Source organism: Haematobia irritans, chromosome 4 (assembly GCF_050003625.1).
Source record: "Haematobia irritans isolate KBUSLIRL chromosome 4, ASM5000362v1, whole genome shotgun sequence".
Classification (NCBI taxonomy): domain Eukaryota; kingdom Metazoa; phylum Arthropoda; class Insecta; order Diptera; family Muscidae; genus Haematobia; species Haematobia irritans.
The window spans coordinates 62,894,293-62,910,898 of NC_134400.1; the positions used below are offsets into that span (position 1 = coordinate 62,894,293).

The window sequence follows — 16,606 nt, forward strand, 5'->3', positions numbered from 1 at the left end:
GAACGTTATTGAATTTGGAAGAAATCGGATCAAATTTAGATATAGCTCCCATATATATGTATTGCCCGATTTCGACAAATGGTGTCACGTTGCACTTTTTTTACTAACCGATCGTCGTCAAATTTAGCACAAAATAATCTTCTGTACCACCCTTTAAGTCTGAAAATTTCATCGAAATCGGTTCAGATTTAGCTATAGCTCCCATATATGTACCGCCCGATTTTTCTAAATAAAATAAAACTCAATTGAACAAATAATACAATGTTTGTACTATAATTTTCTCGAAGAGGAGCGGAGCGATTTTTTTTTTCTCGGAGCGGAGCGAAGAGCGGAGCGGTTTTTTTTCTCCGGAGCGGGAGCGGAGCGGAGCGAAAAAAATGGACCGCTCCGGATCCCTGACTAAAAGATTACAAACATGTATTAAACTAATCTGGTAAATGCAACATTTGGTATGACGCAAGCCAATCTCCCATCTTCCTCTTTTATTATCTTTGCACAAAATGTCTCTAAAAACTCCCTCACATGATGCAATGATTTCATTACTCTCTTCTAACTTCATTTTCCAGTGGCACGTTTATTGATTAGTTGGAATTCTATCTATAAGTTAAGGTAAAATATGTACCAAATCTATGATGAATCTATAAAAAATGATATACACCCGTCAAGGATTATATTAACTACTTTTTATTCTCCTTTATCTAAAATTTTCAATGTGAGGAAAAACACTCCAACTTATAATAAGCAGGGAAATAATCTGTTGGTAGCCATCATACGAATCGGTAATGTCGTTAAGTTAATTTTTACTACAAAATTTTTTTTTCCATACAAAACTTTTTCTTAGTCCACATTTCGTAGTAAGATTTTTATATTGCTCATGTATTTTTATAATAGAATCAACGATGCATTAACTACTGTGTTGGAAATTTATTTAAGGAAAAATCCTTCCCATTTCGTAGTTAGTGAACTAAAAAGCATTTACTGAATTTTTATAAGTTTTCCTTTAGCTAAGTTAATTTTCGTTGTGGTTACGAAAAATGAACTATATTACAGTAAATGTGTTGAACTATGTGGAAGTTAAAATGGTCCTTAAATTTACAAGACACATTTTTTCTGTGTATAATACCCTGTTCCACAGAGTGGCGCAGGGTATAATTAAACATATACACTGTTAAAAAATATGTTTTTCATATGTTCCGATATAAACAAAATGTGCTTCGGGCACAATTTTAAAACACAATATATTTAAGTGCAAACATGTAATGTTCCTAAACTAACACTAAACGTTTGGGACACCTATGTTAATATGTTAGAATATATTATGTTTGGGGCTTGAATGTTTCATAAAAATCATATGTGTGAATGCAAACATATATAAATTTACAAATTTCGACTAAACATACATATGTTGTGATATTTTATTCAAAGCGACAGAGAGAGTATAGAGAAAAAAATAGAGATGGAAACCGGGAGAGTTGACGAAACATATCAACATAACACAGCGAAAGAATCAAAAGAGAACAATTTCTGTGAAACCGCCTGTATGTTGTTTCGGAAAACTGTTTTATGATAAGGCCAAAAATTTGATATGCTTAAGTCTAAATATTATTTAATTTGAATAAAGAGAATAGACCAAGAGAATAGAACCAAGAGAATAGACATTTGAAAAACAAACAGCATATGTTTTCGCCTTGAGAGCAGTATTTTATGTATGTGTGGACATGTGTTTTGTTTATCATTTTGGCATTATGGGCACAATTTTTTTCTTGGTTCGTTAAAAGAAATCGGGGGTCTTCATAAAAATAACGAAAGGGCACTATAGTCTTTTTAGAGTTGGGACAGTAAAATGAAATAAGGAGGAAATAGTGAAAAATTACACTGTAAAGTGTATAAAAACAATGTTTAGTTCTTCTTTATTAATAAGTAGTCCGAGGAGTTGACGGACACCTTCAAATATAAAAGCGGGCATTAAGTTCGAGTTTTGCAGCTAAAACAATTTAAAAAGTTTATTTTCTTTAAAATGAATTATTAAAGAAAAATAAAAGGCATTTTAGAGCGATGGTGTTAAATGCTAGTAAAAAACTGTTCACGCCTAAATAAATTTATGTTTATATTATAAAATTGTTTATGTATGTTTATACTCGACTCCACATTCTTCTTTTGTTAGAGTTTTTGAATTCCTTCCAAATTTTAAAGTTTTGTACCAAAAACAGTTTTTTGTTACACAATTGTTATTTTTGCAATAAAAAAATAATATTTTATACAAAAATCAGTCAATTTCGTTTATATCAAGCAATGTTACTGACTATAAATCTTTAATAACCCACATTTCGAAGTTTCATTATAAAAATTTAATATAGTATAAATATAAATGTGTAAATTAAAAAAAAATGGTTCGGTCGGATCAGGGATTGAACCCACGACCCTTTGCATGCATGGCAGACATGCTAACCACTGCTCCACGTGGCAAACAAATGTATGTTTCTGTTCAATAATGTTATGTTTGCATGGGCTCGTGGGCGTTGCAAACTATGCTATATAAATGTAACTTATAACGATAATTATCTACTGGTGACTATAACAGCTGCGTAGTCCAGTGGATAGTGTGTTGGCTTACAAACTGTATGATCCTCGGTTCGATTCTCCATGCAGGCGAAAGGTAAAATTTAAAAAAATGTATAAAAGTGACTAATTTCTTCAACATTATTTGTATTACAGAAAAAGGTGCCAAGAACTAAAATATTTCGTGGAAGTGAAAATTACGAGTATGTTAGGCAATGAGCACAATCGTTTTTGGGGAAAATTCTTCCAAGTATATAATATTTTTGCTTCCAAACATATAATATGTTCACGTAAAACAAACATATTAATGTTTCGGCAGTATCCAATAATATATGTGCTTCCTGCAAAATATGTTTGGAACATATGTTAAAGAAGCGATTTTTTTTAGGGCGTATGCATAACCTACCACCTAGTTCCAAGCACCTTGTGTATTTTCCGGTAAGCGGAAAAGAGCTCTTTCGAAAGAAGATATAGACTTTGCTAAACTAAACAACATGACCGTGCTAAACAGTCAAAGTTCATTCGCACTAAATTTTTTTTTACGAAATTTTTAGTAGGACTCATGCTCTCACACACTCACGAAAATTGTATGAGTAATTTACCTGGACGACCGATTGAAAACGCCACCTATCGGAACCGATCGCACTTCTTTTTACAAGACCGATAAAAAAGCGCTTTTTTTACACGAAATTATAAAAGAAATCAGTTAAAACACAACTTAAATTGCTTTGTTGTTTTTAAATGGCATTTTCGCTAATGAAAACAATTTTTTTCATGAAGATCATAACATTGTAGACGGGCCCACCTTCTTTATCTTTAAGATTTTAGATTAAGATCGCGTGTCAGATGACAATTATGTTATATTCACTGGTCGATCATGAATGCAATGAAAATGTTAAATGGTTGCCAACTATATTGTGCTCTTCGAATATGGTCCTGAGAACCAAGTTTCTTCTGTCTCATATATTTATATATATATATATATATCACACATTGTTGTGACAGAAAAAAACAATCCACGAACAAATAAAGGCCAGTCTAAAACCAATATATTGAAGTCAATGTCGTTTGCTTAATGAGCATGAGTAAAACCACGGATGTAGAAAGAAACTTCATTCTGCATCCTGCTTCTTTGTCGGAATGAAGCAGGTTTCAAAGATAACAATCCTAAATGCAAAAAAAAAAACATTTTAAGCAACAATTATAAACCTTCTTTTAAAATGTTACTTTTAAAAAGATTAAAACTATTTTAAAAGAAATTCTCTTAGGTTTGAGTAAATTTGTGCCCAAGGCTAATTGAGACTAAAATCGGAAATTGAGACCAAAAACTAGGTAACCACAAATCATTACAATTTACATTACCAGATGTAAAACTCTTATTACAAGATGCAATGGACCGACGATGACTTAATAAATGGGGTAAATTATGGCATAATTATGTATAAATTTCAACATAATTGAGCATTTACTTAAAAACTGTAAACCAATATATAATGTAAGGGTAATTCTGAAGATTTTTCGATAATAATGGTGTTTTAAATGAATTACCATATTATTCATTAGATAAATGCTTTAATAGGTATATTATAAAGTATTTGAAGAATTTAACTCACTGGTTGTGGTACGATTTCTACACCCAGAAAAAAGTGATATCTTCTTTAAGTTAAAATGAACTCAATGTGAAGAAAGTTGTACTTCGTATAGAGCCAACGACATTTTTATTTGCTTGAACGATGTGATTTTCTTAGAAATTAGGTAGCATGCATTCCATACATTAGTTAACATTTTCCTATATTTATGTACCACTATACTACAGAATAAAAAAATTTAACTGAATTGAATTCATATCTGGAATGATTTTATTAAACTTTTTTCATTCATTTGGACAAATTTTACATATTTGTGGTAAACCTTTTACTTCAAAATTAGAACTGCTTACCTTTGTTTTTAAATACAATTTTATTTATATAGGCAATTTTTTCTTCAATAAAACATGTTTTATTAATATATTAAATATATTTTTTAAGAATCAACAGCGTCGACTGGTCTTGATATATTAGTTTATTATTCCACTATTTCCAATTTCCATGTAATGTTATCAACTGTAAAACGCATTTTTCTTCTTCTTGTACTTTTCACTTGTAATAAGTTGCTGCCTAACGATTTTGTCCTCCTTTTACAATTTCAATACCTATACATATATAAAAAATTAAAAACCAATTTTTCCTCAAAAGGTTAGCGTCACTTAATATTACCTGCTAATTGAAGACTCCAAAATGAAGACGAATGAAGGGTTGTTATTCTTCTGGTGTTTTCTTTCTTTAGACACCATCAAGAAAATTGATAGACGTATTGTTTGTTGTTTATGTTTAGTAATTTGCAAAAATGAAAAATTTCTCACTACACTGAAAAAACAGTGAACCCACTAGGAAGAAAACTTTTGGCTAATTTTAGAAAATTTTGAATATTTTTAGAAAATGTTAACTAAATAGTATTACAAACGCTGGCATTACGCCGATATAACAAAAATAAGTAAATATTCAAGAAAATTTATTAGACATAAATAATTTTTTCACTTGATAAAGAAAATTTTGTAGTTTGAAGGAAAAATTGGAGTTAAAAATTGCAAGAATGTCTTTAGTGACATACGAAGTTCATGATGAACGAATTTTAGTAAAATTTACAAATTTAAAGAAATAATGAACTATTTTGTGAAAATTCCAATTCAGTAAAACTGTATGCTTAATTTGTGTATAATTTTTTCCCGCTTTTTAGTTAATTTAACAAATGCACACACAAAATTACTAGACTAAAGGAAATTTTATCCATACATAATAATTCCATGAACTAAAATACAGTTAAATTGGCTTTAGTGAAATAGAGAGTTCAATTTTTTTAGTGTAATTTAAAATTTATATATTTTATTTGTTATTTATTATATTATTTTACTAAATTATTTTTTAACAATCATAACAACACGATTCCAACTAAAAAAAAACAACCCACGCACAAACATACCCAGCAAAAAAATTTAGAAGTTCTTCCAAAGGCACAACTTTTAAAGCACTTCCAGAAGATGCACTTCCATCGATGTTCTTTATTTTAACTACCCAGGAAGTTCTTTTAATTCAATTTTTTATAACTTGATTTGTTCATACTTTTAATGGGTAATTTTAACTTTTTTGTTTCAAATAGGTTAAAAACAGAGTAGAAATTCATAAAATGGTACAAATCCTTTAAATTTTGTCGAAAAAAAATGCTAAATTCAATCTGAAAAAAGTGTGAATTTTTGAAAATATTTGAGGTCAAACTTTTCCAACAAGCGTTAGAATCCATTAAAAATTATAAACATTATTTATTTGACAAAATATAACAGAATTTTTTAATTTACATCCAAAACACTGAATTCGGATTACACATAAAGAAGTGATGCAAATTCAGTGCAACGGCTGTTGAAATGGAGGACTGCCTTCCTATGACAAGCCCATGTTAAATTCATCGCTTCTGCGTCAATTATGCACCACTTCCGGATCGAAAAAGAATATTTTCATTACTTTTTTGGCGACGCTTTTTTTGCTGGGTATCGATTACATCGATGACAGGTATCGATTACAGGTAGATAAAAGAAATATATGAAAATTTCCTATATTCGAACAAGTGTATTTCCTTAAGTTTTGAAAGGTTTGAATACTTCTTAGTTCGAATGAACTAAAATATTTTTCTATGGCTACACAACTATAGTCAGTGTAGCCAGGGAAAATGTTCGGTTTACCCTACAAGGACAAAAAAGTTCCTTACTTTCCCATACATTCCCAAACAATTTTCCTTACAATATTTTTCGTTAAATTTAAACAAATTTTACAAAACAAAATGGTTCTATGTATCTGGTTGGTTCGCTGAACCAAAAATATTAGCAGACTGCTTAAGTTAACGTTTTCCAGATCCGCCAGTAATCTGAAGCTATATGCTCCTAAAAGTAGCTTGCGCTTTACACAAAATGCAGGACACTCACACAAGAGGTGTTTTATTGATTCTTTTTCCTCCGCATCATGACAGCTCATACAATAGTCATTATACTTAGCGCCAATAGTTTTTGCAAAATCGCCTATCAGGCAGCGACCCGTTATAGCAGATATCAGGAGTGATATCTGACGTCTCGAGAACATCAGCATATCTAGTGTGCGGTTTAAGTTGAAATGGGGCCATATTTGCTTGGTGTCGTTACAACCCTTGCAATACTCCCATCACATTTGCCATCATAACAGCCTTCTCACGCAGCATGAGCTTGCAGGTAGCTAGGGCCATACCAACAAATTCTAGTTCCCCTGGACTATGTAAGGTAGTCCCTAGCCTTGCCAACTCATCCGCTTCGCAGTTCCCCGGTATGTTCCTATGGCCAGGCACCCATATTAGGTGAATATTGTACTGCTCAGCCATCTCATTGAGAGATTTGCGGCATTCGATGGCCGTTTTCGAGTTGAGGAACACAGAGTCCAAGGATTTTATTGCAGGTTGACTGTCTGAGTATATATTAATGCTCACATTTTTTGGAACATTACTTCTCAGCCAATTCGCCACCTCTCTTATTGCTAATATTTCAGCCTGAAAAACACTACAGTGATTAGGTAATCTTTTCGCTATTCGAAGTTCCAGATCATTAGAATATACTCCGAACCCCACTTGTCCATCCAATTTGGAGCCATCAGTGTAGAAATCTATATATTCTTTATTCCCCGGGGTCTGTGCGCCTCACAGTTGGGGATTAGAGTCTCAAACTTTTTATCGAAAAGTGGACTCGCCAAAGTGTAATCCACTACGTTAGGCACATCTGGCATTATTTTGAGGACGGAACTGTGACCGTAACTTTTCTCCGACCACAGCGATAACTCACGCAACCGCACAGCCGTTGTTGCAGCTGACTGTTTGGCCAAAATGTCTAAAGGCAATAGATGCAGCACGACATTAAGGGAATTTGTTCCTGTCTTGCTGAATGCGCCTGAAATACACAAACACGCCATACGCTGAACTTTATCTAAACAAGTCTGTTTCTGAAGGGCCGGCCACCAGACTACAACACCATATAGCATTATAGGTCTAACCACTGCCGTGTATAGCCAATGCACAATTTTTGGTTTTAGTCCCCACTTTTTTCCTATTACTTTTTGCAAATAACGCCAAGGTATTTTGCACACTCACCAAAGGGAATTTCAATACCCCCTAAGGAAATAGGCCTAACCGTGGGAGTTTTGCGATCTTTGCAATACATGACTAATTCTGTATTTGCAGGATTTACCCCAAGACCACTAAGGTCTTAACGGCACATGGAGGCATCTCCCTGTCATGTCCCATGTAGACCGAAGATACCCAATATTTGCATTTGGCTATTTCTAAACTGGCAACGACAGTGTCTGTATTGCACATTGAAGGAAGCAGAAACAAGTTGAGCTCGTTTTTAGCAATTATACAGGCTCGATTTACATCATTACCAGTATACTGCGATAGTTTGAACCCCGGAGTACTTAATTCACATATTTTGTTTCTATAAACATATGGTTCTTGAATAAGAACTATATCTATGTCCCCTTTCATCAGGAGAACTTTTAAGGCAGCACATTGCAGCCTTACAATGATGAAGATTTATCTGGAGGATCCGTAGGACCATCGAGATTTTCAACAACCGTCACATCAGCCGCTTCAATCGAGTCATCAAGAATGTCCTCTTCAGAGATCTCGGTGATTCTCAACTTTGGTGAGTTCTGAGGCAATAGAAACCTCCTCTCGCATACGGTGTCTATCCATGTCTTCAACTTTGGTATCTCCCTCGACTTCGCAAGAGGATCCGCTTACTTCTGATTCAGACAGAAGCTTGTCCATTTCTGAATCCTTTAGCTGATCGTTTTTATATACCTTCATTTGGATATAATGAAAGCCATAACATACACGGCCCTGGGACTTTGCTAGATGTGGCAAAGACTGAGTGTTCAATATGAACACTGCATGCCGTCTTGGTCCATCCACTTGATCCAAACGGCCAACCTTCCAATCAGCTGTTGGAAGATCTGGATTGCATCGTTTCAGTCTATTTAAAATAGATTCAGGGTCAGAAGGGTTTGCAGGTATCCACGCATGTGCTCTAGGTCTAGCCGGTATGTCTTTCTTCTCGAATAATTCTAGAGCAGCTCCTTCCCAAACTTCACCAATTAGTATCAGAGCAGCTTTAAAACATTCTATAGACCTCTGGTCCTCAAATGCGACTAGCTTAAATCGTCCTTGATACCATCCAGCATCTTGCCGTCGAGGACTTGGTCCGGGAAACTTTTTCCAGCACCTGTGAGTAGACGACAGACAGAGCATTCTCAATTTCCCCCCATTTTTGCTTTGGAACCATACCGTCCAATGCTCCTTTATTAATGATAGCCATCACAAGGCTGTCTTTAGCAACTGAGGCAAACGATCTTTGATCCCTTTTGGAGGATGGCAGCTCATCTGGTGATCGTTCCCTTTTTCCAGCCTCAAGAATTCCTTGAGCCCATTTTAAGGAATCGCTTTGTTTAGCCGACAGCGTGCTTGGGTCGACTGATCCTAACTTCTTTAGGATAAACAAAGCATTTCTGCGTTCCTTGAATCTCTTTCGTGAGGGATTACCTCCTTTTGATGTCGTTACCTTAGAAAAAGTACGACTTGTCAAAGTGTCGCCACCGTCGACCCGTCTACAGGTCGACTGATTGGGCCTAACTCTTGGTCATTGTCCAAATTTATAACTCCAGTCGATACCCGTCCACTGGGCCCTGAAGTTAGCAACCCAGTGGATGACTTTGAATTTCGCTACATAGTGGCTTAATATCCCACCACACTTGAAATTCTTAGTTAAAGATCAAGCCTTGCAGGCTTCTAATTTCCTAATGAAGAGCCACCAAAATGTAAAAATTATTACAAATTGTGTTGAGTGAAAATGTCCCTACATTGTGGCCCTATGTCCTACAAGACGCAAAATATTAGAAAAACCTACATATAGGGAATTTCCCTTACTTCTAGCAACACTCTCACACATTGAGAGAAAATCGCTCAATTAGTGTGGGTAATAAATCCAAATTTGTAAAAATCGAGCAATATTCTTATGTAAGAGCTACAAGTACGTATAAATACGATCGGCTAGTACATCAAAATTTGAATTTGAGTAACATTGGTTAATAAATAAGAGTACTATGGCCAAATTTGGGAAAATCGAGCGATGCATATATATGGAGCTATATGTAAATCTGAACCAATTTGCATAATATTTTGCGGATTTGACTAATAACACGAAAGGTTACCTTGTGCAAAATTTGAGTAAGATCAAATAAGAAATGAGGCCTCTATGGTGAACCATAAGGTTATTAGGGGCAAATTTTTCAAAATCGGGCGATACATATATGGGAGCTATATCTACATCTGAACCGATTTCGATGAAATTTTGCATATACCGTTACTTAGAGGACTGGATCTAGCCAAATTTGAGTAAGATCGGTTAATATATAAGTGTTCTATGGCCAAATTTGGGAAAATCGGGCTATACATATATATGGGAGCTATATCTCAATCTGAACCGATATCGATGAAATTTTGCATATACAGTTAGTGCTACAGAAGATTACATTTGGCTAACTTTGAGTACTATAGCCCAGCAAAAAAATTTGGAAGTTCTTCCAAAGGCACAACTTTAAAAGCACTTCCCGAAGATGCACTCCCAATGATGTTGCAGGAAGTTATTTTAATTCAATTTTTTATATCTTGGTTTTTTCATACTTTTAATGGGTAATTTTAACTTTTTTTGTTTCAAATAGATTAAAAAAAGAATAAGAATTCATAAATGGTACAAATCATTTAAATTTTGTGGAAAAAAATGCTAAATCCAATCTGAAAAAATTGTGCATTTTTGAAAATATTTGAGGTCAAACGTTTCCGACAAGCGTTAGAATCCATTAAAAATTATAACAAATTATAAAAATTATTTATTTTACAAAATATCATAGAATTTTTTAATTTACATCTAAAACATTGAATTTGGATCACACCTAAAGAAGTGATGCAAATTCAGTATAACGGCTGTTGAAATGGAAGACTTCCGTTCTATGACAAGCCCATGTTAAATTCATCGCTTCTGCGTCAATTTTGCACCACTTCCGGATCCAAAAAGAACATTTTCATTACTTTTTTGGTGACGCTTTGTTTGCTGGGAGGTTGATAAATAAGGGTTTTATAGCCAAATTTAGAAAATTCGGGCGGTACATTTATATGGGAGCTATAGCTAAATCTGAACCGATTTCCATGATTTTTGGCACATATAGTTAGTACTATAGAAGATTACATTTAGCCAACTTTGAGTAAGATCGGTTGATAAATAAATCTGAACCGACTTGGATGAAATTTTGTAGACTTGAAGGCGATGCAAAATATTATTATTTGCCAAATTTGGCGACGATCCGTTTGTAAAACAGCGCAACGTAACCCCATTTGTCGAAATCGGGCGATACATATATATGGGAGCTATATCTAAATTTGATCCGATTTATTCCAAATTCAATAGCGTTCGTCCTTGTGCCCAAAAAACTCCCCGTACCAAATTACATCAAAATCGGTTAATAATTGCGACCGGAATCCTGTGAACAACAAATACATGGACAGACGGACGGACACCAAGCGCTAGATCGACTCAGGAGGTGATTCTGAGTCGATCGGTATATATTTTATGGGGTCTAAAATCAACATTTCTGGTAAGCACATTTTTTGGCAGATCAAACTTATTATACCCTGACCACTATGTGGTTTAGGGTATAAAGAGCACATACGAAAAAAGAGCACACTTTTTCAAATAAAATAAAAACATTTAATTCCATAACAATTCATTTAATCATAAAAAAAGGTTCATAACATATACATAAAATAAATCACTTTCAACTCAAGCTAATTTTCTTACAATACTTTGTATGTTATTTGTTTGGTGTTTTTGTGAAAAATGTTTTTGAAAGTTTGCTTATATTTAGAACAGAGTACAAAGTGAAGAAGCAACATCAGCGTGCTCTTCTTCGACTCTGATATAAAGTAAAACACTATTTAATTAGAAAATAACGGCGTAGGAAAATCTCGTAGTGTGACATTTACATATGTTAAGTTCACTTTTACCATTTATTGAATCGCCGCGTTGGAGTAATATTTGTTGTGATACATACAAAGAGCACGAAAAGAGTACTTAACTAAAAATAGAGCACTTTTGCGTTCTCTTTTGGCCTATCTTGTTTTAAGAGCACATTTTTTAAAAAAGAGCACATGTACTCTTTAAAAGATCATGTCTGTCATCCCTAACTTCAATAGATTTTGTTTTGCATCAAAAGATATCTTAGTTTGTTTAAAATGTCGTTCTTCAGAAAAGAAAACTCTTCTTTCAGTTTATAAGATTACAGGGTAATCAGAGTTTTTGCTGGGAAGGTTCACCAAATCAAATATACTGGCAACTTACTAATATAAATTTTAAAATAATGTACTTAGTACTAAAGACAATTTTATCTTAAATAAAGACACATTACATATAATATCTCTTGAAATATACATTAAATAAAAAACTTTTAAATTAACCGATATTTTGAATCTGTAGATTAAAGATAATAAAGCATCATATATACATGGATAGAAAACTATTGTTTTCATATGTTTCGGTGTAAAATTGTTTTAAACTCAAAAATTCTCAAAGAAGAAGAAGACTAAAGAAAACGGATGCTGGTGAAAACTGTGATCACTGAATTAGTACATTCTCAACGATTTTCAAAAACGATGAATTAAGTACATATTAAGGATGTCTGTATACACGGACAAAAAGACTGTTTGTGATATGTTTGGGTGTAAAAATTATATGCTTGTAACTCAAACTTTTTAACACAATATTTTTTAGTGTAAGCATATAATGTTTATAAACTAACATAACATGTTTGGGACATATATGTTAATTGTAAATTTAACATGTTTGGATACAAACATATATTAGAAATAGCCTATAAACATATATGTGTTTAGAAAGAGACCTAGTCCTAGAGAGTATGAAAAAAGCAGAGCGAATGCTTCAGCAGGCGAATGCTTCAGCTTTTTTCTTTGCTTTAAAGCGGCTTCTTTTTTTCCATCACACATTGAAAATCATATTTGTCACTTCATAAACATAAACAAACTTATATTTCCATATACAAACCTGGAAGCAACAAATGTTTTTATCGTCAAAAGCAAAGCAGCCTATAGATGCCGAAAAAGTTAAAATTTATTTAACTTATTTTCAAAGCTGCGTGTTCATTGTGTGTCAGCCTTAACAACTGGCGCCTTAAAGGTATATATACACAAAGAAAATTTCATTAAAATTTTTTCTACCTGTGTATGCCTAAGATGAAACATAATATGTTTGAACAATGCAAACAATATTTTGCTTGGACCAATCCTGAAAATATATATATGCTTGAATCAGAATGTGTTTGGGGTATATGTTACATAAACGATTTATTTTTATTACAAAACTTTTTGTAATTAAGCTTATTCAAGAAAACTCAAAGTCTTACCGATTACTCCATATCGAGTTTCAATGTGAAGCAGTTTTGGGATTATTTAATATTACACCTAGAACTTAAGTAAAATGTTTTGAGTGTTATATTAAATAGAGGACTACTTAACTTTTGTTTTAGGAACGTTTGACTAGTCATGGCAGTCTGGGGTTGTCCAGTAATAGTCCTGCGTATACAACACACAGTGGAAGCCATGCCAGTAGAGGAGGTCCTGCAACTGGCCATGGAGGTCATAGCGGAACACACAGTTCAGCAGCTACAATGCATCACCAGTCCCTGCAATCAGATTTTCAACCTCCATATTTTCCACCTCCGTTTCACCACTCGACACAAAGCCCCCCACAACAACAGGTAATTATTGTAATTTTCTAGATTTCACTTAGCATTCATACACGACCGCTTACCGTAATCAGAAATTATATTAACATTGATCAGATACCTGCGTACTTACAGAATCACGGTGCCCTAGAGTATCTAGGAACGGATCCCTATGGTCAACCTTTACCGACACTACATCACACACCCCTGCATCATTACAATCAGTTGGCCGGGCTGAGATCAACCCAGGATCAACTCGGTATTCATCGATCTCACAGAGAGGCTGAACTTCAAGGACATGTGGTAAGTCGTCACAATTCCGTTGAAAGTCAATACGTATCTCAGAAAAAACATTTATCCCTTCAAAAGCCAAAGTGCTGCAACTCCTTCATGTAAATTCGTCCACATTAATCTAAGCAGCGCATACATGATGTAAAACCAAACGAAAACAGAATTTCATAGCAATTCCTTGATAGATTGAGAAACATTTTCCCAACATTCATGGCATTTTCTTGGGATAATCTTTGGAAAAGAATTCATGGAATTCACTTGAACAAAAACAACAGCCAAGAATACTATACCACTAAGATAACTCACTTATTAACAGGGTAACTTGTCTAAACGAGAATCCTCGCCGCCAATGCCAGCCATTTCATGCCCATAATTACCCTGTAATGATATACTCGCTGAGAAGCAGATTTGGGTTTGGCCAAAAAGAAGTTTATTTCAACCCCTAAGAAGTAGAACCTTAACCAGAGTGGAAAATTTTTTTGTGTTTTTCCTTTTGTAATGAACAAAATTTTGCATAAAATCTTTTACAAAGTATGTGAACAATTTGCCTTCCTTGTCCTCTTCATCTTCATCGAAATTTTACTTTAGTCTAAGACTCACATTTACTCATGTACATTTTTGCACACTCTATCCACTGATAGCAAATGTTAGCAGTGGAAAAGGGTCTAGTTTATTTGGTTAAATCATTTCACTTCCTCGTGAGGGAAATAGCCCCCATCACAACATCGTTCTATTTGAATTGAGACCAAAAATTGGTATATTTAATTAAATGAACATTTTATATAATTCGTCCAAGGAAAATCGATAACAATTTTTTGATATTATTGAAGTCGACGATTTTGAATAAATACGATGATTTTGGCTATAAAGCTACACCCTCAAAAAAAATCGCTTCTCTAACATATGTTCCATATTTTGCAGGAGCACATATATTATTGGATACTGCCGAAACATTAGTATATTTGTTTTATGTGAACATAATATTTTTGGAAGCATTTTGAGCCCAAAAATATTATATGCTTGGAAGAATTTTCCCCCAAAGAAGATTGTGCTCATTCCCTCACATAATTTTCACTTCCACGAAATTTTTTAGTTCTTGGCACCTTTTTCTGTAATACAAATAATGTTGAAGAAATTATTCAATTTTATATTTTTTTTTAAATTTTACCTTTCGCCTGGACGGAGAATCGAACCGAGAACCATACAGTTTGTAAGCCAACACACTATTCACTGGGCTACATAGCTGTTATGGTCACCAATAGACACTTGTCGTTATAAGTTATATTTATGTAGCATAGTCTGCGGCGCCTACGAACAGATGCAAACATAACATTATTTAACAGAAACATACATTTGTTTGCCACGTGGAGCAATGGTTAGCATGTCCGCCTTGCATGCAAAGGGTCGTGGATTCAATCCCTACTCCGACCGAACACCATTTTTTTTTTAATTTACACATTTATACTACATTAAATTTTTATAATAAAACTTCGAAATGTGGGTTATTAAAGATTTACAGCCAGAAACAGAGCTTGATATAAAAGAAATGGGCTGAGCTTTTGGATAAAATATTATTTTTTTATTGGACTGTTTTTGGTATAAAATTTTGAAATTTTGGAAGGAATTCAATAACTCTAACAAAAGAACGTGGAGTCGAGTATAAACATACATAAATAATTTTATAATATACACATAAATCTATTTAGGCGTGAACAGTTATTTACTAGCATTTTAAATGCATTTAAAACTTATCGTGTTTTGTACTTAATTTCATTTTTACCTTTAAGGCCGGTATTAAGTTAGCATTATCGTTCTAAAATGCCTTTTACTTTTCTTTACACCCAGAAAAAAGTGGCCCTTCTTTAAGTTAAAATGAACTCACAATGATGAAGAAAGTTGAACTTCGTATAGCGCCAAAGACATTTTTATTTGTTTAAACGATGTGATTTTCGTAGAAATTAGGTAGAAAGCATTCCATATATTAGTTAACATTTTCTGTAGCATAGTGTTATGTACCACTATGCTACAGAATGAAAAAATTTAACTGAATTGAGTTCATACATGGAATGAGTTTATTGAACTTTTTTCATTGATTTGTACAAATCTTACATATTTGTGGTAAACCTTTTACTTCAAATTTAGAACTGCTTACCTTCGTTTTTCAATACAATTTATTTATTTATATAGACAATTTTTCTTCAATAAAATACATATTTTATCAATATATTAAATAGATTTACTAAGAATCAATAACATCGAAATAATAGTTTATTATTCTACTATTTCCAATTTCCATGTAATGTTATAAACTGTAAAACGTAATGATTTTCTTCTTGTTGGATTAATTACCAAACAAGATGAGTATACTTTTCATACTAATTTATTTACAAAAATATTCTTCCTTATATACTCTTACAAACTAAACTGCCTGTGCATTAGACCAACTGATCGTCTATCTCTATATATTTTGTTACATTACGATCCCACACACATGCGCTCTTATCAGCTAGTACAATGATTTTATGGCGATCCTAAGTAAACAAATGCGTCTCTAATCTCTATCTAATGATAGGGACCAATTCTAAGATATTTCTATTGTCGGCGTTATCGCATTCATGTTCAAAAGATATTTATTTTGAACATTCTGCCGGCCGGAACAAATAATGTCTAATATCGCCTCTTTTTGAGCATTGTTATAAAATGAGATTTTGAGAATTTTTAATACTAGGATAATAAAAATAAATGGCGAACTGTAATTTAAAAATAATGTTATTTATGATTAATCTAATTTTGAAATAATCTTTACATAATGTGGTATTTACATGTGTCTTTACATGTGGTAACAATGTTATTTTCAAATC

At 33.3% G+C, this 16,606-nt stretch overlaps 1 protein-coding gene across 3 annotated transcripts in view; it reads left to right on the plus strand.

The window, feature by feature from the left end:
• TfAP-2 (transcription factor AP-2) overlaps positions 1-16,606 on the plus strand; it is a 158,078-nt gene that overhangs the window by 107,545 nt on the left and 33,927 nt on the right. For 2 of the 3 annotated variants that reach the window (XM_075307317.1, XM_075307318.1), the window contains exons 2-3: positions 13,257-13,487; positions 13,572-13,757. In XM_075307317.1, the coding sequence (XP_075163432.1) occupies positions 13,257-13,487; positions 13,572-13,757 (417 nt within the window). The remainder of the gene's footprint in view (positions 1-13,256; positions 13,488-13,571; positions 13,758-16,606) is intronic. The other variant, XM_075307319.1, reaches the window with a different exon arrangement.